At 38.9% G+C, this 22,317-nt stretch overlaps 1 protein-coding gene across 5 annotated transcripts in view; it reads right to left on the reverse strand.

The window, feature by feature from the left end:
• PARD3B (par-3 family cell polarity regulator beta) overlaps window positions 1–22,317 on the reverse strand; it is an 861,922-nt gene that overhangs the window by 80,608 nt on the left and 758,997 nt on the right. For 4 of the 5 annotated variants that reach the window (XM_036420516.2, XM_045575575.1, XM_045575573.1 and 1 more), the window contains one exon: window positions 17,286–17,421. In XM_036420516.2, coding sequence (XP_036276409.1) covers window positions 17,286–17,421 — 136 coding nt within the window. The remainder of the gene's footprint in view (window positions 1–17,285; window positions 17,422–22,317) is intronic. The other variant, XM_045575574.1, reaches the window with a different exon arrangement.

Here is a 22,317-nt window from a genome sequence, read left to right on the forward strand (position 1 = left end):
ACTGGTTAAAAGCGTGAGGGAAAGTTGTGATAACATATGATCCTGTAGCTTTGTTTCCTTCACATGGAAGGAGCTCGATAGAGATTATGTCATTTTTGAATTTGATGCAGGAAAATGAGATAAAGAATGTTTTCCTAAAGTCAGTATGATTAAAGTTCCTAAATAAAACAATCAAAGAAAATATAGCCCTTGGGTAAAAATAGCAAAAAGAGAAAGGTGTACAGAAAAGGAAGTCTATAGTACAAGGACAGGAAGAATAATGCCAGTTTTGATAACAGATATAAATGAGTTAAACAGTTCTTTGGAAGATAAAGCCCCCGAATGAATCAAATGTCATAATTCAACCTTTTGTAAGAGATAGACCAAAAAAAATGATGCTGCAAAGCCTCAGAACAGAAAAGAGCAGACGGAGACTTTAATCTAATGTTTATCTGCCTGTGACAGCTCAATATGATACATAAACAATATAATTTATAATTTTATCAACTGTGGGACATACATTTATCATGCTTAAACATGTGTGAAATGGTGATGGCTCCTACTATAAAAGCTTGCATTGAATGTGATGATCTCTGTTTTTGTTCTTTTCATGGAAATTTGTTAATGACTTTATTGTGTGTGTAACAACTATGTTGACATATTTCAGAAAATATAGGGGTGCAGTATGTTATACTCTACAACACAAGTAGCAGAGACATCTGTCTGTTTTTCCCTCTGCTATATCCACAGACCTTTAATAGTGCTTGGAATACAACAGGCACCCAATAAATGTAGACTATATTAGTTTTAATTTAACTAATTTAAATCTTTAAATGACAAAAAATATATATTTTATATGAACTTTTAATAAATGCCAAAAATGCAGAAGTCACTGTCCTTGCATTAAAATTGTATGTTAATAATAAAATTTTAAATAGACTACATTCTTAAAAATTAAAATCATGATCATATGCTAGTAAGTCATTTGTGGTCATAGAAGAAGTAAAATCTTTAATTTCAAAATACCAAGAAAAAAATAAGAACATTAATATACCAACACTTCTGGAAGTACATCAAACTAAATTTACAAGCAACCTAATTGATAAAAATTATACTATTATTAAACAGGTTTAAAAAGTAACTGAAACACACAATCTAAATAATGAATTAAATAAAATAATTTTAAAAGTTTGCTTTATCTCTTCTTAAGGAAAGAGAAATATGTTAATGCAGTCAAAATGAATTTTTCAGAATAGAAAAACAGAATTATTAAATTATTAAACTAGAGGTCTGGTGCACGAAATTCATGCATGGAAGGTGGTGTTGGGGTCCCCTCAGCCTGGCCTGCACCCTCTTGCAATCTGGGACTGCTGGCTCCTAACCACTGGCCTGCCTGCCTGATCACCCCTAACTACTCTGCCTGTCTGCCTTATTGCCCCTAACCACTTGCCTGTGCCTGCCTGATCATCCCTAACCATTCACCTGCCTGCCTTATCATCCATAACTACTCACCTGCCTATTTGATTGCTCCTGACAGCTAGCCTGCATCGCCCCTAACTACCTCTGCCTGCCTGCCTGTCTGATTGCCCCTAACCAATTCTGCCTCAGCCCTTGCCAGGTGGCTTCATCCAGAAAAACATCCAGAATGACATCTGGAAGGTTGTTCGGCTGTCTTATCTAATTAGCATATTATAGTTTTATTATTATAGATGGTAAAACACAAAATATATGAAAGGCTGAAAATCTCAATGTATTAAGTAATTTTATAGAAAAAGATAGCAAAATTCAGTAAAGAAGAAAACCTCTTCTTTTCCAAAGATCCTTATCTATTAGAAAAGTTGAAAAAGATGTCAAAAAAATTCTATTTAAAAAAGGCATCAGGTTAGATGGTTTTATGGATGAGTTATTTCAAATCATGACAAAGAGAGAATTTTTAGACAAGAGAAATTGTTACAAATAATAGAAGTAGGTGAAAAGCTACTCAAATCATTTTACAAAGGTGATATAACCTTTCTCTGTAAAACTGCTGAGTTAAAAAGGAAAGTTTAGTTATCAATTGCACTTACAGAGGAAATAGCAGCAATCCATGCTCAGCTCTACCTTAAGAGAAAAATAGCATGGGAGTAGATTTATTTTTTCAGAACTGCAAGGGCTATTCAGTATTAGGAACTCCATTAATATAAATCATCACATTAATAGACAAATAAGAAAAATCATATGGTCATCTTGATAGATGTTTAAATGCCATTTAAAAAAAATTAATAAAAAAATCTCTGGTTTTTTTACACAAAAATAGAAGCTTCTTCCTCTCTGAAGTATCATAAACATAAGAGAGTACAAACAAAGTTGGAAAAATCTGACTGAGGTTAACTATTCTACATAAAAAGTACTTACCACTCAGGAGAGAAAAAGGCAGGCATTACAATTCAAAAACTGGAAATTCATAAAAATAAGACATAGACATGACCAATAAAAACAAAATGCTCAGTAGCTGTAATTTAATGAAAATACAATGATTGATATTTGCTATCAAATTGGGAAAAATTAAGAAAAATAAAAACATTCAGTTTTAATAGGGCTGATAAGAAACCTGTATTAAACAGACCATTAATATTAGTTGAATGTATTAATGAATAGGCTTATCATTAGCATAAACTTATAGGCGATTTGGGTAATTTATATTAATTTAGTTTTTTTCATATCTTATATTAAATAGTATATTGATTTTGATGAAGAAGTAATAACGTAAGAGTGCAAAGATTTATTTCTAATGCTAATTATTACATCATTACTTATGGTAAAAATGATGAAAATAACTTAAGCATCTAACAATGATAAAGTGATTAATCAATTATTAAATATCATTTCTAGAAAATACTGTGCATTAAACTCACATTTTCAAAATTATTTTATGGTATGAGAAATGCTCACAATGAATAGAAAGTAGAAAAAGTAGCCTAAATAACAGCATATTCAATAGAATCCCATTTTAATTACTATATGTCACATGCATATATGTGCATATGTTCATAGAAAAGAAAATACTTTAAAAGATAAACAGTGTTAATTTCTTGTGTGGTCAGATAATAGATGATTTAATTTTTTGTTTTAAAACATTTACCAATTACCCAAATTTTTTTTTAAATTTTTTTTTAATTTTTTAATTTTTTATTTTTTTTTACTTTTGCTATTTTTTTATTAAATTATTATCTGTGTACATAGTTTAACATTGCCCCCCCCCCCACATACCCTCCCTCCCCAGAGTTTTATGTCCATTGGTTGTACTTATATGCATGCATACAAGTCCTTCGGTTGATCTCTTAGGAACCATGTATTACATTTATAAAAAAAATGTTAACTATAAAGGGGAAAAAAATTGTAATTTCAGGAAGACAAGAAAAGCTAGTGTATGTCAACTATATCTACCTGATCTTTAAAACACTGTGGGCTATATGTTTATAACCTCTTTTAATCTGTTTATTTAATGTATTCAGAAACCACTGCCTGCAAAGCTAAAATTTATTAAAATATGTGCAAGTTGTATATGTACCTATATTTATATATCACCTAGAGGCCCGATGCATGAAATTCATGCAAGAGGAGGCCTTCCTTCTGGGCTGCCAGCACCGGCTTCCTTCTGGCACCCTGAACCCGGGCTTCCCTCCGGCCGCTGGCACGGACCCAAGACCCATGCTTCCCTCACAGCCCTGGTTTAGTTGGGAAGGATGTCAGGTCTAATTATCATATTATGCTTTTATTATTATAGATATTTAGGTAGATCTCTACTGATACATGGATAGAATCAAGAAAAGCAAACTCTGTGCTAGTCATTACATGTTGCAGATTAGATGTATTCAACAATATTCATTCACAAAAATTTGGAGCTGCCAGAAACAGATGCCGTGTGAGTTCTTATAGACGAAAAGGTACATCAATCAGATATTGAAATAAAAGTCTAGTTCCTCCTTCAACCTTTAAAAATCTGAACCCCACAGGAAGAAATGTAGTTCACATATAACCTCATACATATACGTGTGTGTGTGTATGTGTGTGTGTGTGTGTGTGTGTGTGTGTGTGCATGTGTGTATGCATGGGGTATGAAACAAAAATTTCACTACCTAATGCTCATAATTATTACTAGTTATTCTATTCTATTCTATTCTATTCTATTCTATGTCTTTAAAAATGTCCACTGTGACCAACTAATCGATTTTATGACCATCTAATAAGTTGTGACACAGGTAGGAAAAGAAACCTCTAGGGCAGATCTCAGTCAGTAACTGGGACAGACGTGATGCATAAATGTTCATAACCTCAAAATGAGAGCTTGAGCCTAAAGAAAAGTGTCATCACAAAACATATGTGTGAAGTCACCTTCTATTTGCTTAAAAGTGACCAAGGGCAATTGGAGTAGCAGCTGCCCTGCGGAAGGAAAGGCTGAGCCCACAGGGGAAACTTTACGGGGATAAAAGCAAACCTTGCTCATTAATTCTTGGCTAGTCTCTCTTTCCTAAGTATCTGCTTATCCTTTTATTCTGTACAATTGTTTCTAAATATCTCATTACATTTTAAATCATGTTTCCTGTCTGCCTGTCCCACCAGATATGAATTTATTCACTTTGAGTTCTCCGAGTCAAATAACTTTCTGATACAAAGTTGCCACCACACAAGGTGTAAGGAGTTAATAAATGAATAAAACATATGCTTTAAAATCTTGTTCTTCAATCCTGGGGCCAAAAGGAGGTAACATAAATGAAAATTGGTTTATTCTTCTTCTAATTGATGATAGGACATTAAGAGGTTTCCTTCTTACTAAAGAGATAAAAATTCTAAAGAAAGTTAGGAAAGTTGTAAGAGCTTCTAATTGGGAAGGTATTTGAATTTCTAATAAATTAATGAATCAATGAAGTGAAAATACCGAATGCTTGAAACAAAATGTCAGTTTTTCCCTATTTGTTTGCCATTTTTTAATTCTCCCTTCATCATGTACTTGAGGATTAGGTTTAAAAACAAAAACAAAACCTTACATATACACATCTCTTATGTATTGAAAGGAGAATCTTAGCCATGTTCTCAAATTGTAAAACTGTAAAATAGTGATAGGACCCCGAGGAAACCACAAACTCCTAAGTCCCATAACATTTCCCCCCAATCATCAATGTAAGTACAATGTTAACAGATTCCTTCCTGCCATCATTCACATTAATTGAGAGACCGTGATCCCCTCTCCTGGAACGCGAGTCTCTGATTCCCATAAAACCACATACACACAGAGCACATTGCTGCTGAAGGGCTGCCCGGCCATTTAAACCCGGGAAAGGACCATAGAGGGAACTGCATGGAAAACAGGAAACCCGGTCCATAGGAAGGAAAAGTAGCTGATATGCATGAAGATTGTAATTAAACCAGACTTGCTATTCCCAAACAATCTGGGACCCCTGACTATTGTGATGACATAAAAATAAAACTGAAAAATGGGAGTATTTCCAAAGGGTTTGATGGTACCATTATCATAGAGTGAGCCAAAAGGTTTGCTGGAGAAAAGACACCAGATTGTGACAGGGAATCTCTTTCTCATACAGCATTTCTTACTGTTTCTCTAAAGGAGTAACTACAAGAAATTAATATCTTCACACACACACACACACCAATGAGGTTTTCCTTCTTATTGGTGTTGATGCAATTGTTGGGCTTGATGAACGCTCATGTATAAATTGTCAAGTATTTGGCGACTAAGCCATCAATGGAATGAATGATTGCGGGCCATCTATATTCCTCATGTGCTGATTGGCTTGGCCACCTAGGGAACCAGTATGTGTCTGAGAGTAGGCTGCGTGACAGATGACATAGAACGAGCTAAATCACTTGAAGAAAGCTTCATAAAGATAAAACCCAAGAACTCCATTACTGGAAAGTCTTACCTTGAAAACAGAAAAGAAACAATTTCTCAATTGTTTATCATAACAATGCTATACCCTTTCTTCTTAGATCATTTACTTGAATAAATGGAAGCTCTTCCTGTCAGCGGAGCTGCAATTAGTGGCATCACCTTTTGCACTTTCTCATAAACGCTCCGAAAATTAGCACTGTGATTTCAGGGTTCAGAACAAAACACAGAAATTAATGAGATTCATAGGAGGGCTGTAAAGTCACAGACTCCAGTGTGTGTCATTACAATTATATTCAAAAAATGGTTATTCTTCTCATGGAGAATGGCAGCTCCAGCACGCCACGGTGATGATGATTGCTTTAGGGTTTTCTTTGATTCGAGTATTCTTCCTGTTTCAGGAGAGCTTTCAGTGTGTTTTCTTTTTCCCATCGCAACACTCAGGCTAGTTACTAGTTAACAAGCCACAACAGACATTACATTTCAGAATTTTACGTATGAACGAGTCAAACATTTCCTTCAACAGAAAGAACAAGATGGCATGGTGGTGACCTGATTGCCTGAGTGGCTCAGAAGGCTGTGGAAGGTTGTTCTGAGCTAAGGACTCAGAACACAAATATGGCTCACTTAGAGTTCTTCCCTTCCCTTCCCTTCCCTTCCCTTCCCTTCCCTTCCCTTCCCTTCCCTTCCCTTCCCTTCCCTTCCCTTCCCTTCCTTCCTTCCTTTTAATATTTTTATTGATTTTGAAGAGGAAGGGAGACAGAGAGAGATAGAAACACCAATGATGAGAATTATTAATTCATTGGCTGCCTCCTGCACGCCCCCTACTGGGGATTGAGCCTGCAACCCTGGCATGTGATGCTCCTGGTTCTTAGGTGGATGCTCAGCCACTCGGCCACATTGGCTGGGCTCATGTAGAGCTTTGAATTGGCCTCATGGTTTGGTGGCTTGTATGTTATAAATGGCAGGTGAGTGGATTTTCATATCTTCTACTGTAAACATTCTCATCTAAAAAATTTAGTACCCAAAGTTTATTTCAGGACTTTTGAGCTCTGCAAAAGTAAAACGTAGCCAATCGATTTTAAAGAGGGTTGAGAACAGTTTAGGGAATCTGGAATTCATAGGAGTCTCAGCTATGGTTTTTTCTATGTTTCATAAAATGGTCATTTCTCCCATTGCAGTTGAAGAAAAGAATGTGATTATTGTAGAAGTTGTAGCTTTGGAGTTTCATGATCCAACACAAACGGTTGTGGTTTGGGGGAAGTTAACCAATTCTAAACCCGACATCCTGAGCTGGCATTAATTACTCATTAGAAACAGAAAACGTTCTCATTTTACTCCACTGTAAGTACAGCAGCGGGCCTTTTGACATCTTACGGAAAAATAATGTGGTTCTGAACCTTCTCTTTCTGCCTTTTGGTATTTCGGTTTGGGTTTGAGCCAGAGATGGGCTAACTTATTTGATTAGAGCATAAAAAGAATGATTTCATTTAGGCTTTTACAGAGAACTGATGAAATGATACCAAAATCTGGTTTTGGTTCAATACTATTAGGTTAAAAAAAAACAGAGGGTAATTAAAGAGGAGTTCAGCAGACATAGAAAACAGTTTTTATGGTGTTTGTAAATGAGTAATCAGAGATTCCCTCTCAACCTTCTCATGTAAGAAAGTCTGGGACCTGCTGCCACAGCGTCCTCATGCCCTTCCTTTCTCACCTGGAGTTAGCACAGGAGAGAAAAACCAGCCTTGCTCACAACTGTGTGAGGACAGTGCAAAGTCCTAGAGACTCAGTTTTCTTATCTGTGCATAGGATTCCAGCTACAACCCCCTCCTGGGATTGTTGTCGTCTGGGTTAACTGAGGTAAGGTATTAACATAGCAGCACTGAGCAAATAGTTGTTGCTATTCATCTGGCTGTAGTATAATTTACTGAGTAAATAATTTACAAATATTTTCTTTGCATTTCCCTCCATTTTAAGACGTTACCAGACTCCGGTATTTCTTCGCTTTAGGGTTTTTGCAGAGCTGAAAGGAGAAGTTTCTAACTTTCTCTGGTCTCTGGTCTTTGATTTTTAGCATAAGATCGTTAAAAAGATTGGTATGCGCCCAGCATCAGGGATGAAAGGCATGCCCTTCTGAAGGAAAAGTGTGTGTGGGAGAGGGAACTAGAAATTGACCCTTTGACCAAGGGACTTTGTCAAAGGCTCTGACAACCAGCCTGCCAGGCATTGTCTGAGGGTCGGTGCCACCTCGGTGGTAACCAGAGTGAGCCTGCCCAGAGGGCCTCCCAAACACTTCGTGTGTTGTGCCATGTCCCAGGACCGCAGTCAGCAAACCGGCTCACGAGCCACATGCAGCTCTTTGGCCCCTTGATTATGGTTCTTCCACAAAATACCACTGCCTGGGCAAGTCTATGTTGAAGAAGTGGCGTTAGAAGAAGTTTAAGTTTAAAAAACCTGGCTCTCAAAAGAAATTTCAGTCGTTGCACTGTTGATATTTGGCTCTGTTGACTAATGAGTTTGCCGACCACTGTCGCAGGACTTTGCAATTAAGCTCCAATGACTAAGATAGTGTGCTGGCTAATGGAATGTACTATTCCTAAACACCTCACATTTACTGAACACATGCTACATGCCAGACACTATTCTAAGTGCTTTCCACGTAGTCATTACTTAATTGTCACAATGCTATTGTGCACATTTTAAAGGAGACTGAGGGGTTAAAGGAATCATCCAACGTTCCAGTTCGTATGCAGTGTGGCCTGCATGTGAATGTGGGCAGTTTGGCCTCAGAGTCCGTGCTCACACATCGCATTTCCCACATCTGCCATGTTATCATAGGTCAAGTTCAGGCCAGCTGGGGGCTTAGAAAGGCCGATGGGAAGCCAGGAGCAGTTCAGAGCAGCTACCTCAGGGCAGAGTTTCAGACAGCACTGACTGAGGCATGCTGGTCCATGGTAGATGCACTGGCCACAGGCCGCAGAGGACAGACTCAGAAACAGCAGGCCTCCTTGGGGGGACGTGAGGACCCGTTTGCCGGAGAAAAGTGCTGCTCATAGGATCAGATCACTGGCCAGCCCATCAAACTTCAGGCTGTGGGGTGGCAACAAGACATCAGCAATACGACCTGACAGCCATGGGACTTTCCTTGGCTTCATAAGAGGTCAAGTTCCAGAGGCAGACTCCATTAGCTCTCCTGCTCCCTTCTCATAGACTCACCCTAAGTGCCCAATTTGGCACTTAATCGGGTTAATCAAGTGTCTTCTTTAAACAGAGACGTCTCTCAGGGAGTGTTAAGGACCTTTAAGGGTCAGAGAGAAGGGTAACTGTGGTGGAGGATGGAGCAGAGAGGTAACGTTGGACTCCCAAGCACTTTGGTGGGGAAAAGGGGGCCTTAAGATGTATGTCAGGATGGGGAGATAGGGGTGTTTAAGGGTCAGGAGACCTAGGGAAACACTCTTAAGGAATGTTAGATAGGAAGAGGCCAGAGAACATCTTAAAAGTGTATCAAGGAAAGAAGTAAAAAGGGCATTTCCTTCTCATCTCTGGGCTCAGCTGTGTCTCCCTATTCTGGCTCCTCGGCTACTGTTCTATAATTAGCCCAAGGTTATTAGGTTTTAGGGGGCTCTTGTAGGCTGGTCTGGGACCCTACAACCAATAATTTTTTTCCCTTTGGGAAACCATTCCCAGTTCCAAATTGGCAATTTCTAAATGGGTTTCTGAAGCAGTTTATGTCTGTGCTGGGGATTGCCTATAAACATGCTGCCTCCCTTCAAAATGATTTATGCTATGTTTGAAAGCTAGAATTTCGCTCACATGACCTTCTCCCATATAGCTAATATGTCAACATGTTCCTACGAAATCCACATTGGAATATAAATGAATTACAAAGACTGACCAAACATCAAATCTTCAACTTATTTTTGTCCTCTTCTTACCTCTAATGTTCAGTATTTTCTATAATCCAGGTAAGGTCCATCTCTCTAAGTGGCACTGAATATTCTAGCAACAGCAAGTTCCATCAAGCCTCAAAACCCACCTAGTTTATGGACACAGTGGTCTGTTTTTTTCCCCCTGCCTCGCAACCTCTTCTGCTCCTCTGTTCAGCTATTTGAGGAAATCAGGGGCAGCAGTAATCTGCTAATGAAGAGCCACACTGGGAGGAACTGTTTATGGAGCTCAAGAGGGCTCATCCCAGAGAAGGGGATAGATAGCTATCTCAAAGTGAGAGCCAAACTGCAGCAGTTTCTGGATGCACACATTTGATGACTCCAATTCTTTGCTGCATTCATATTTTAAAGATTTTAATAATAAAATAATATTTTAAATGGAGATATAATTTACATATAGCAATTTATTAGTTTTAGGTGTCCAACATAAAATTGATATATGTATCTATATACCCTGAGTGGCCAGATTACTATGATTTCTGAATATATATTGGGTCGGCAACTACGTAATTGCGGGTTTCACTCATATGGCTTCAGTTGAATTTTTAGGTTTGCAGACGTAGTACAAATGTAAAACACATTTTGTTATTTGATAGTTGGCTATTCAGCTATTAATCAGTAAAAAAAGTTTTTTGATCTGTTTTGTAGTTTTTGTTTGGCGTTCGTTGAAAAATGGAAAATCAAAAGAAACATTTTCGTCATATTTTGCTTTTTTATTTCCGCAAAGGGAAAAACGCATCGCAAGCTCATAAAAAGTTATGTGCTGTTTATGGTGACGAAGCCTTAAAAGAACGGCAGTGTCAAAATTGGTTTGCCAAATTTCGTTCTGGTGATTTTTCACTCAAAGATGAAAAACGCTCTGGTCGTCCAGTTGAAGTTGATGACGCCCTAATCAAAGCAATAATCAATTCGGACTGTCACAGTACAACACGTGAGATTGCAGAGAAGCTTCATGTATCACATACATGCATTGAAAATCACTTAAAACAACTTGGCTATGTTCAAAAACTCGATACATGGGTTCCTCACGAACTGAAAGAATCACAGTTAACGCAACGCATTAGCAGCTGCGATTTGCTAAAGAAACGTAATGAAAACGATCCATTTTTAAAACGACTGATAACTGGCGATGAAAAATGGGTTGTTTACAACAATATCAAGCGGAAAAGATCGTGGAGCAGGCCAGGTGAACCAACTCAAACAACATCAAAAGCTGATATTCATCAAAAGAAGGTTTTGTTATCAGTTTGGTGGGATTACAAAGGAATTGTCTACTTTGAACTCTTACCACCCAACCGAACGATCAATTCTGATGTCTACATTGAACAACTAACGAAATTAAACAATGCAGTTGAAGAAAAGCGGCCCGAATTGACAAATTGAAAAGGTGTTGTATTCCATCATGACAATGCAAGGCCACACACATCTTTGGTCACTCGGCAAAAATTAATGGAGCTTGGTTGGGATGTTTTGCCACATCCACCATATAGTCCTGACCTTGCACCATCTGATTACTTTTTGTTTCGATCTTTACAAAACTCCTTGAATGGTAAAAATTTCATTAATGATGATGATGTCAAATCGTACCTGATTCAGTTTTTTGCTAATAAAAACCAGAAGTTTTTTGAACGTGGGATTATGATGCTGCCTGAAAGATGGCAACAGGTCATTGATCAAAATGGGCAATACATTACAGAATAAAGTTATTTAGTTCCATGAAAAATTTGTCTTTGATTTTCTTTTAAAAATCCGCAATTACTTAGATGCCGACCCAATACATATACATATACATATATATATACATACATATATATATATATATATATATATATATATATATATATATAGAGAGAGAGAGAGAGAGAGAGAGAGAGAGAGAGAGAGGTAATATTATTATGAGAGAGAGAGAGAGAGAGAGAGAGAGAGAGAGAGAGAGAATAGCCCATAGGCCAGGACATCTCAGTCAGTGCTATCTGAAACTCTGTCTTAATGTAGCTGCTCTCTATATATTAGAGATATATTAAAGGCCCAGTGCATGAATTTGTGCATGGGTGTGGTCCAGCCAGCCTGGCCAGGGGGAAAAGACATGGGCAGTTGGCCAGCCTGCTTGCTGGTTGAACTCCTGGTCAAGGGGACAATTTGCATATTAGCCTTTTATTACATAGGATATACACTGAGTGGCCAGATTATGCTTTCTGAGATCATTATAATCTGGCCACTCAGTGTATATAAAAGGCTAAGCAACTGTCCAACTGTCTGACAGGCCAGTAGGTATGATGCACATTGATCATCAGGGGGCAATGCTCAACACAGGAGCTGCTAAGCTGCAGTGACTTGGCAGCAGTGGTTCTCTGGTGACACACTCCAGAACCAGAGAGGAGGAAGCCTGATTCTGTGGTGCATCACCTATCGCAATCCAGGACCCCTCAGGGGATGTCAGAGAGCTCGTTTTGGCCTGATCCCTGTGGGCCAGGCAGAGGGAGCCCACCTGGCAGAGAGACCCTGCTCACTCTGTAGATGCCCTTGGAGCCCTGGTGCTGCTCCAGGTGTGGCTGGCCAGGGAGGGACTGCGGAAGGTTGGCTCCAGAGTGTGTCTGACCCATTTCATCCAGTGCTGCCTTGCTGGCCACCTTCTAATTAATTTCCTTTCAATGTGCACAAATCTGTGCACTGGGGCACTAGTATAGAACATGATCTTGTCACAAAAAATGATCCAAGGGGATATAAGTAGAGAAATTCTTCCCAAAGAGTGAGAGTCACTTTTAGTCCTATCAAAAAGATTCTACCTCCTTTTTCTGAAGCAAATTCCCAGCTCTGGGGCAAATCAGACTTTCATTTGTCTATCTAAATAAGTAGCCTAAGGCCTGGTAACTTCTTGTGAACAACTCAGTGAAGCCAGGTGGGTTCCTGGGGTAGCTCAAAGTCCCCAGACCAGGAGACAATACTTCTTTTTCTTTTTATCTAGGCAACAAAAAGATCTGTTCTTTCTGATGATAAACAGGAAATCAACTGAAGGGAAAGGCCTTCTCAAGGCTTGTGTTGGCCCACTGACAGTAGGAGTGGATTTCTCTTATTTCTCATTTTTAGAAAACAGCATTCTGATGGTTTTTATCCTTGTGTGGCTAGTACACATTCCATCCTAGGTCCCTTCCTCAAGATGTTTAGCATGACCCCAGCATCTTCTTCTCCCTTTCTTCTGACTACAGAATTCACCGGATGCTTCTTTCGGCGTCCAGACAGCTGCCAAGTATGTCCCTAGACCATCTTTATAACAAGGTGAGGAAATCTTTCAGAATGTTTTCATTTACTCACCCAACCATCACCTTCCTGAATCCATCCCCTTTGCCAGAAAGATAAATCATCATGTCTTTTAAGACAGTGGAAAGTAGCATACCTCCGTCCCATCCATGTGTCTACAAACTCCTTCTTTAGATAAAAATTCTTCTAATTTAGTCAGAGTTAAAAAAAAAAAAAAAAAAAAAAAGCTGGGAGGAGGTATGATATATTCCATGCAGCTCTTTAAAAAAGACAGTAATAAAGGTACTAATATTTTTTAGAAAACTCTAGAGCCATCTCCTTCCTGAAATTACTTACAGGATATTCATGTTGCTATTAAATAAGCAGATAATCTTTATCTACTAATAAAAAAGAAACATCACAAAAAAATAAAACACAGCAGTTTACTGCCAGAGGACTGTGACAGTCTTAACAAGTTTTACAGAAAATAAAATGCCAGCAGATAACAGGTATTATGTTTTCTTTTGGCAAATTTTAACACTTCGCAGCTAGCATATCTTGTTTCCTTAATTGGACCCATACAAACTCACCAGGCCTTTTCACTCGCAGCCATTGAAATGCTCCCAATTTGCTCTTTACAGCTTTTCAGAGCCTAGATGGGAAAACAGCTCCACAACAGACTGGCTGAAAAGATTTTTAAGGTCTCATGTCCATATTTACAAATCTTGCAATCTGTGTGTATTCACTGATTTTAACACAAGTAAAGGGAATAAATCAGGAGCCCCTTTGGGGGGACAAAAAACACACCACACTGAATTTGAGAGAAAAAGAATAAAGTATGTCTGCTGAGGCCACTCTCAGATGGTCTCTAGAGTCTTCCCCAACAGAGTGCACTGCTATTTCTCCAAGCTCGTGTGGAAGCTAATACCTCTCTCTCAATTGCATTCCTCACCTAGATTATTGTCTGTGTCCTGTTTGGGCTTAGATGTCTGTATTATTCATGCCTGGATTGTAAGCTCCTCCAAGGTAAGGTAGTTTTAAATTATTGTTACCAGCACTTGGCCTACCCTAAGTCTGAGTACATATTTGTTAAAACTGAGAGGGAGACACAGAGAAAAGAGGGGGGAAATAGAAGGAGGCCAGAGCAGGGGAGAATCTGAGAGAACAGTGGGAGAAGTCTTCAGCTTTGGGCCAGTGGGCAGGTGTGATAGTGAAGAGAACAACCAAGAAGATGGCCAGGAAAGATCCAGAAAGTCCCAGGACACAGCCAAAGAAAGTTGGTTAGTCTCATGGACAAAAATAAATTTTCTTTTAAAAAAATAATCATAGATCGTAATCAAGTAATTGCTTTCATCACTTTGGCTTTGAAGGCTTGTGTGAACACACATATTTTTTCAGGCCTATTTTAAAACTAGTTTCAATGTAGTTATTAGGTAACGTATCTTCCTAATTTCCTTCTCAACAGTTCAGAAGTTCCCCAGTATCACATGACTGGGGTTATTTGTTAGACCTCTAGATGGGACTTGAGGGTGTTCTGAGTCCATGAACGTGTTTTTTGATGACATGTCCATGGGATGATCTATGTTGGTGCTTACTGAATCGACTGGAATTAATGCTATAATTTTAGAATTGTGGGTCAGAAATCTTGATGTCAACCTGGAGAAGCACCTGGGGCCCTCTCTTGGGGCCCCACTCCTCCCCTGAGTGGACTATGGATCAGATTTTAACAAATGATGCTGGCGGACTAATAGGAATGAAATGTTAACTTTCTAAACTTGCTTTCCTAGATCTCTCCAAAAGTAGCAAGCAACGGTGCAATTTCTCAGGCCTGTGCTGGACAAAAGATACTAGTGTTTTTCCTTGGCTTGGGAGAGGACAGGAAAGGACACTGAGATGCTAATCCCTGGTGTGAGTATCTCAGGCAATGACAAAGGGCTCTCGTCTTTTATGACACAGCATTTACCAAGCATCCCGTTGGGAAGCCCTTGTTCCCAATTGTCTGGGAAGCATAAAATCAGGCACTTTTGGCAACGTTCAACACATCTGAGCATGGGAAACACAAATTAAAATAGAGACACTTCTTTACTCACTAGCTGTGTTTCTAGTTACACTTTCACTTGGCATAAAAAATAGAATCATTAAGGAAGGAAAGACCCAAGTATGGAGATATCTAACTCAGGTTTGGTGAAGGTCAGAGAACACTTTAAGTCTCATGAAGGTTAAGTATTTTTATTCTTTCAGCTTCCAATGAAGAGATAAAATAAAATCAGGTAAAAAAAAAAAAAGTATTGCTTATTCTAAAATTACTTGTGTTCTGTTGCTCATAGTGATGGAGGACTTTTCAATGCATTAGGAATGGTATTCCCTTTTGGGTTTGGGGAAACTATTCCCCTTTGTTTTATTTCATTTCATTTATTTATTTATTTATTTTAAAATTTCTTTATTAAGGTGTTACATATTTCCCTTTATTTTATTGCTTGTTTGTTTGACTGAGGAAGCAGAAGTTCTCATCAAAGTCAGTAAGTCGATCTCAAGTTAGAAATAGTGAATTGTTATCTCCAATGTTATTCTATAGAATTGTTTTCTTCTGCTACTAGAATATCAGTGACCAGTTACCTCATCACTGCTGTCATTCTACTTAATTCAAATGTCTATACTAAAGCCAATAAATAGCTGTTTGTTCTGACCAATAACCATAAGACATCTATCTCTGGAAGAGGTTGAAGCCCTTTGGTAGAAGGTTGCCAATCCTTACTATGCCTTTCTGATGAGTGTTTTTAAAGTCTATTGTATGTGGAAGAACCTACTGGTGCTGGGGGAGTTTTACATGTTCTGCATAATAGTGCTGAATGCTGAGACAGACTCTTAAACAGCAGTGGGAGAGTGCTGAGGGCCACAGCCAGGAAGCCACAGCACTGAAGTGAACACTAGAGGGAATTAGCTCAGTCACCAGACTCTGCTCTTTCAGCCCTGACCTTGTGAGCATAAATAGGAGTGTGAACATCAGAAAACTTTCCTAAAACAGTTTGCCCTTCAAAAGATCTGGTGTCTTTAGTGGCCACCAAGAATATGAGAGTTCCTTATGTGGTTCTCAAGAAAGCATTAAGAGCTGTAGCAGAAGGCAGTGGTCATCAAAGAGGGTGAGTGAGAGCTGACTCACGAACAGGCCATCACTATTACCACACACAGCTCTGCTCCAGTAATGATGTTAGCAATGAGAGCTAATGTTCATTGAACATCAAAATCCAGTCTCTGGCACTATTTTAAGTATGTGACATGTACTTTTTAAAAAATAAATTTGATTTTTAGAGAGAGAGGAAGGGAGAGGGAGAGAGCAAGAGAAGGTAAAACATCAATATGAGAGTGAAACATCAAATGGCTGCTTCCTGCATGCCCATACCTGGGATTGAGGCCACAACCCAAGCATGTGCCCTGTTTGGAAATTGAACCAGCAACCATTTGGTACACTGGACAATATACAACTGAGCTGCACTGGCCAAGGCAACATGTACTTTTAATCAAACTCTAAGTACCCTCTTCTGGGGCATTTTTGTGGATGCTCAAGAACCAAATGCATTTTGTAAGTACAGCTTTGCCTTCTTGAAGAAGATAGGAGAATGAATCACTATCCTGAAAAAACAACACAAAGATTACCTCTCTAGAGGTCACAATGTTCTGTCCTGTTCCCAAATGTTGAAGGCTTGGTAAAGAGAATCCTCTAATACAAAAATTGCCCTTGCCTCAAAATAAAATGATCCTGGAGTCTGGTAAGAACAGCAAAATCTGACTTGTTCAGGTATGATGTACAAACAATTGATATAGCTGAAAGCAACCCTTCTGAAATGCACTCTAATAATCACTTTTCAAAGGCTCAATGACTTACGTTGCAGGTTCCATTAATGTTTGCCCAGATGTCTGAGACCCAAGATGGAGGGCAAGGATTAGGGTTCAGTAGATGATGACAAAGATTCCTTGTCCTCTTTAAAACAGCAAACATCTGCTCCCCTCCAAGTTGGTATACAAGTCCAACAGGGAGTAAATATGAGAGTAATTAAAACAAACTACTGTTCATTAGTGTGGTTTGATTTATGTGAACAACTTCTGTGGGAGAGGATGGCTGTGGTTGGGGTAACCCAAATATAACGATATATATAGAACAGTCTTGGCCACGTTCTTCTGCTCTAAATTATCTCAGTAAAGATAAATGCAATAACTGGAGTTAGGCATGGGCTTACCCAGTGAAGGTCATAATCAGACGGCCTTGCTCTTCCTTCGTCGTCCTCATATAATGTGAAACCTTCCCTTCGAGCCTGATAATACTCCTTCCGCAACTTCTGGATGCGATCAGCACCTCCACTCATGGGATAGCTGCTATGGAACACAAACAAACACAGTCACACAGTGCATGTCACCCTGGAAGCTCACTTTTTGATCTTCTTGTTAAAGGGGTTGACACCTGCATTTGGAAAATTCAATAATGTCAGTCAAATATGCTAGGAAAACCATGAAATCAGTAATAACAATGAACAAAAACCAGTCCTAACATGCACACCTTTAGCTTCAAGGGTCAGAACATCTGACTTGAGCTTAATAAGTGCCCTTTGATGAGAAGGTAAGAAAAGGTTCTGACCTTTACAGTAAATAAAAGAACCATCACATTTTTCTTATAGTCATATCCACAAAATTTGGTTACATTTTCAAGTGGGTATCTCATTTTCTCAACTATTTGAGACCAGTTGCTTGACTTGAAGATTGGATGTGACACAGGGTTTGCATGTGGCAGTGTTCAATAGAATGAGACTCATGCATTTTTAGAGTGTGGGCGGATGAGGTACATGGACATGTTAATGTGGAAGCCATGTCAGAAAGCAAAAAAGAAAAAGAGAAAGCAGGTGATAGTAGAATGTGTCCACTTGTTTACCAGTCCAAGGTTCTCTCTCTACTATAGCCACTTCTTCCTCTCAGGAATTATAGATTCTCCAGTGACCCATCCACTCAGTCCCAAACTGGTCAGCCAGTGGCTCCCTTTTAGCAAGTATTTGTTCCCATCATTTCAACAGAACCAGCATCATGAGATACAATTCAGGGCTAGGAAACAAGAAAGGAATGATAGGCAGAACTTACAGTTGTTCAACTTCTTTGGTTCATCTGAGGTATACCTAAGAGCCCTATTGTGTCAGACCTCAGTTAAGATCTGGGAAAGTAAAAATGGACAATTCACAGTCCTGGTCTGCAAAAGGCACCCAGTCTGGGAGTTAGGGGGCTGACAGTGATAAAGACTACAACCCACTGTGACGGGTGCTATAACAGAGGTCTGCACAGCGAGGAAATAGACTGCTTAAACTTAGCCAAGGTGAGCCCAGGACCTCAGAGAAAGGTCACGGAAGGCTCCATAAAGGTGACACCTTGGCTGAATCTTGAAGGATGCCCAGATATTCAACAGTGAGATGAGGAAATTCTGGATAGAGAAAAGGGCAGTGTAAAGGACAGAAATGAGAAAGCATCTTGCTTTGGGAAATGTGAGTAAGTTATCTGGGCAAGCAGTGGTCTCAGCTTCATTTGTCCTGCTCATGCACATATCAAGTGGTATTTGCTCTCTTTCCTCTCTTATGTAGGAAGCACAGTAGAATAAAAGTATGTGTATTGGTGGTCTGGATATTTTAAATTTACTTTAGTGAGAAAAGCACGTGCCTTGCAAAATTTGGTATTTCAACTCAATTTGTAACAACCATAATGACACTTCTTTCATGAGTCTGTAGGAATCACTGCTCTCGTATGCAGAGCATAGGGGTGGAGCAGGAAAGAGAGACAGGTGTGACTGAGAAAGGTTGTGAAGAGCTTTACATGCCCAAACCATCCTCCAATATTACAATTGAGTTTTAAGTTTAAGTAAGGTATAAAATAAGATATCTGTAAAGATCGCATACCTTTATATTTTGTCAATGTGTATTTTAAAACTCTCAAATAGTTCTAGTTCTGTTTCTATACCATGCTTTTTTTTTTTTTTAAAATATAATAGAAGTTTTCCTTGAGCACTTGGAAAAAAATTGGAAGGCCTGATATGCTTTTCCGAACTATGGGCAGCTCTCTGGAACAGCGGGCCTCGCTCCTGAGTATGAGGAGCTGACTATGATACCCGTATCTAATGTGCAGTGTCTGCTGATTACGTGAAACCATGAGCTGCATTCAAACTTATCAGATAAGATTAATCAACACAGTGCAAACATCACATATATAATCTATTAGTTTACCCAGAGAAACTGAAGCATTGAATTCAAGCAGAAAGAAGTCATCAGTAATAAAGAAAAAAAAAAAAAAGGAAGCTGATTAAGGCACTTTTTAAGGAAACACAAAACCCACCACTTTCCTACATTTGTGGTGGAGAAAGAAAACATACACAGACTGCAAACTATTCTATATATCTATAAATACATAAAATTTAAAATATGGGTTTAATCAGATTTCAGTTCTCAAAAGAGAGGGATTGGGGCAAGAATACAAAATCAGCTGTTTAGGATTCAGGAAATCTCTTATGGTTGACAGGAACATGACTATTTACTCAGAAAAGAAATCTGGCCTCAGAGGAAAAAAATAGGAAAAAACCCCAGAAAGTCATGGACCATATAAGAGCAAGACAAGCTGTCCCTTCTCCCTTGTGCGGATATTTTAAAGAAGATATGGATACTGTACACATCTGTCATAACTTGGAACTACATCTCAACATTGTCTTTTCCTCTCCAACTCCCAATCTATTGTTAGTACATGGATCATTTTTTTTTAAGTGGGCATTTTATATAATAAAATTAGGAAAAGCAAATTTTGGTTTCATTTTTTAGCTTTTCTCTGCAGATAATATACAAAAGCTCATATTACATCAGTAAAAGTGACATACACAGCCAGTGTTACCAAAGCAGTTAATTTATTCCATTTTGTTTGGAGGATGCAGAAATGTGAAAATAAATATAAAAATACCATTGTCACAATAGCAACAATAATAATAGTTATAACTGACAGAAACTTGCATAGTAAATATACTGATACAGACTTTTATTTATTCTACTTTCTGCCCAGAGCAGACACCACTAATCAATTACAGCATTCTTTCCCAGTGACCCTAGACATGGTCTTAGGTTAGGATCCTTTTCAACTGAGAACTTCAGAAAGCCACTACTAATCTGCAAAATCTGGCACTTGAGTTTATTTTCAATTTTTGTGACAGGTGCTATAAATAGCTCAATACATCAAATAAAATGGAAAGGTAGCTGTGTTTTAAAAATATTTTTTAAATTGATTTCAGAGAGAAAGGGAGAAGGGAGAGAGAGAGAAAGAGAGAGAGAGAGAGAGAGAGAGAGAGAGAGAGAGAGAGAGAGAGAGAGAGCGCAATGATGGGAAAGGGTCATTGATTGGCTGTCTCCTGCATGCCCCACACTGGAGATTGAGCCCACAACTGGGAATTAACTGTGACCTCCTGGTTCATAGGTTGATGCTCAACTACTGAGCCATGCCAGCTGGGCAAAAGATAGGTTTTATTGTTCTGCTCCATAGAGATAAGGAATCATGGCTAATAGATGATGATCAAGGTCTGTCTTACTTCAAAGACTAGTCTTCCTACCAATGTCTACTATCTTCAACCTGGGTCTTTTCTTTTATCTTATCTACCAGAGGCCCAAATGCATGAAATTCGTGCAAGAGTAGGCCTTCCTTCACCTGGCTGTTCGCACCGGCTTCCCTCTAGGCACCCAGGACCCAGGGTTCCCTTGCAGCCCCAGCCTCATCTGGAAGGTCATCCGGTCTAACGAGCATATTACACTTTTATTATTATTATTATTATTTTTTAAAAAATATTTTATTGATTTTTTTTTTTTTTTTGAGAGAGGAAGGGAGAGGGATAGAGAATTAGAAACATTGATGAGAGAGAAATATCGATCAGCAACCAAGGTACATTCCCTGGACTGGAATCGAATCTGGGACCCTTCAGTCTTCAGGCTGATGCTCTATCCACTGAGCCAAACCAGTTAGGGCTACACTTTTATTATTATAGACATCTTAGAGACTGGGTCCGCAAGCCACATTCTAGCCCAGAACGAAAGTTAAGCTAGCCTTAAGAACTTATTTTCTGAGGACTCCTACTTTCCTTCCTCTATTACATGTTATCTTATTTTTCTGGCTTTATGGGACTTAGCAGTAGTTATTCTAAGAAATATTTTGCCTAATGGCTTCAGAAGTGATGTCAGATTATGATGGAACGCAAATACTCTTGCAACCATATAACATCAGGCAAAGCATCAATAACCCCATCTCCATGTTGCTAGTAAGAAAATTAGCCTTTTTGTATTAATTGTTCACTGGATAAAGTTCGCCATTTTATAAAAAAGAATGGTTTGTATTGTAGCTGTATATCTGTGTAGGTGATCAAGGCCTCCTACACTTTCAATGTGCTGAAATTTTATGTGAAATGGATTAAACAATGTAAGAAAACAGATTTTAGTAGAGTGATTTCTTGTCAATTATACTGGCTATATCTTTAAAGATAGACATGTAGCTAGGCCAGTGTGGCTCAGTGGTTGAGTTTCAACCTATGAACTAGAAGGTTATGGTTGGATTCCCAGTCAGGGCACAGGCCTGGGTTGCTGGTTTGATCCTCAGAGTGGGGCATGCAGGAGGCAACCAATCAATGATTCTCTTTCATCACTGATGTTTCCATCTCTCTCTTTCTCTCCCTTCTTCTCTGAAATCATTAAAAATATATTAAAAAAAAAAGACAGACATGCAGTTATACATGCTCCTTTTATAGCACTTGAGAGCTGGACAGAGTTTAGAGCTGTAATGGGGTTTGTAAGCCATGTCTTTTTCTTCAGAGCCACCTAGAGCAATATGTGCCCGTATGCAGTGCATATCACAGTGAGGCATCATCTGCTCCTTCGAACTCTCATCTCATTGTTCCCAGTTCATAATGAACTCAGTTGAAGCTCCCTTTAAAAACGAGTGTTCATTTGGGCTTGCCGTAGTCTCCTCCCATTCCTGCTGCGGGCTGGAAAAGGGAAACCAATATTTATTAAGCTCCTGAAATGCCCTAAGTTTAATACTGATGCTTTACATACTTCATCTCACTTAACCCGCCATCAAACCTGTGAGGACGACGCTGTTACTGACGTTTCACAGGTGAGTACACGAGGCTCAGAGAAGTTGAGCAGCACGATTGCTGAGCGGTGGCCCAGGGGTTGGGTGGCTGCAAACCCAGAGTCACTGCTCCCATATCGTGCTGCC

This window comes from Pipistrellus kuhlii, unplaced genomic scaffold (genome assembly GCF_014108245.1).
Source record: "Pipistrellus kuhlii isolate mPipKuh1 unplaced genomic scaffold, mPipKuh1.p scaffold_m20_p_7, whole genome shotgun sequence".
In the NCBI taxonomy this organism is placed as follows: domain Eukaryota; kingdom Metazoa; phylum Chordata; class Mammalia; order Chiroptera; family Vespertilionidae; genus Pipistrellus; species Pipistrellus kuhlii.